This window comes from Berghia stephanieae, unplaced genomic scaffold (assembly GCF_034508935.2).
Source record: "Berghia stephanieae isolate SIO BIC M18660-M18661 unplaced genomic scaffold, UCSD_Bste_1.3 scaffold1358, whole genome shotgun sequence".
NCBI classification, from domain to species: domain Eukaryota; kingdom Metazoa; phylum Mollusca; class Gastropoda; order Nudibranchia; family Aeolidiidae; genus Berghia; species Berghia stephanieae.
Window position 1 is genome coordinate 7,501 of NW_027622355.1, and position 1,319 is coordinate 8,819.

General features: G+C 29.6%; 1 protein-coding gene across 1 annotated transcript in view; it reads left to right on the forward strand.

Annotated features, from left to right (window-relative positions):
• The window catches only part of LOC144961086 (GSK3-beta interaction protein-like), a 1,916-nt gene extending 1,099 nt beyond the window's left edge, over window positions 1-817 (forward strand). The window contains 1 exon segment of the mRNA XM_078894402.1: window positions 613-817. Coding sequence (XP_078750528.1) covers window positions 613-804 — 192 coding nt within the window. The 3' untranslated portion in view covers window positions 805-817.
• Window positions 818-1,319: the final 502 nt, after the last annotated feature.

The following is a 1,319-nucleotide window of genomic DNA, read 5'->3' on the forward strand; positions in this document are numbered from 1 at the left end:
ATCATCAAAAGGATGTAATAAAATTAAAAACAAAAAAATACAAACGTGGGATGGGAGTAAATCGAGGTAGGTTATCTGGTGCAAGGAGAATGCAGTTTTGTTTTAGAATCAGGGTCCTACAGGTTAAAGGTAAGTGTCATACCACTAGACCACAGAGCCAAGTAACAAGAAGGAATAACAGATTGTACTATCCTGTTGATGTTGTCACTGGTTAAGAACACTTAAATTAAGTAGTTCATTTTATGCATTTAAAGTGTGTAGGAGTGAGATGTTTGAAACTTTCAGTTCAGTCGATCACATGCCTTAATCACAAGATGTCTTTGTTTAATTATGATTTTTGATAAACAATAAGGAAGAAGAGCCTTCACTCTTTTATCGTATTTCTTTAAACAACAGCTCTTCCTATTTTTTAATTTTTGAAAATTGAGCTTTTACATAGTGCAATATCGACTAAACATGCTCAAAGCGCTTTACAAGGGGTCCCTGGCCAACAGCAACACTTAACATGTAGGACAGGACATGATTAACAAACATTAGAATTAAGGATATTTTGATTCATATATCAGGCATTTGGACTGCTTTCTGATTTATGTATTATTATTATTCCTCTAGGTTGTCGGAAGTCACTTCGATAAAGTTAACAAACAATCTCCATCACAGTATTATGAGACCATCTATAGTCTACTGGATTCTCAAAGTCCCCAATACCGGAGTACATTCTGTGAGACTTTGTCTAGCAAGCTGTCAAATTTACAAAGTTGTGCTGAGGGTGAAGCTTCTGATGACCAAATGGACACAAAGTGACCAGACCATGCCTTAATTTATATATAGATATTTTTTTTTAATTTTTTAAGTTATTATTATTATTATTATTTATTATTATTATTATTATTATTATTATTATTATTATTATCTTTATATTATTATTATTACCTTAATATTATTATTATTATCTTTATATTATTTTATTTATTTATTTATTTATTTATGTTTGTTTTTTTTGGGGGGGGGGGGGGAGGGGGTGCTCTTATATTGTTTGGTGATAATTTTATTATTTATTCTATAATAACAAATAGTGAATGTGATAATCTGCAATTTTTGGTCATATTTGTGAGGCAGAATCTCTACCTAGATATATTTAGTCTTGAACTTTAAAACTAATCAAGTGATAAATCTTAACATGCAGATTCAGTCTGTATCGATATTATATATACTGATACTGGAACAAAATCAAAATATTTTATTTGTCATTTGTTTGTTTGGGGTTTTATTTCTTGTTTAAAAGAAATATGTTTAATTTTTTATTTTTTTCTGTCTCT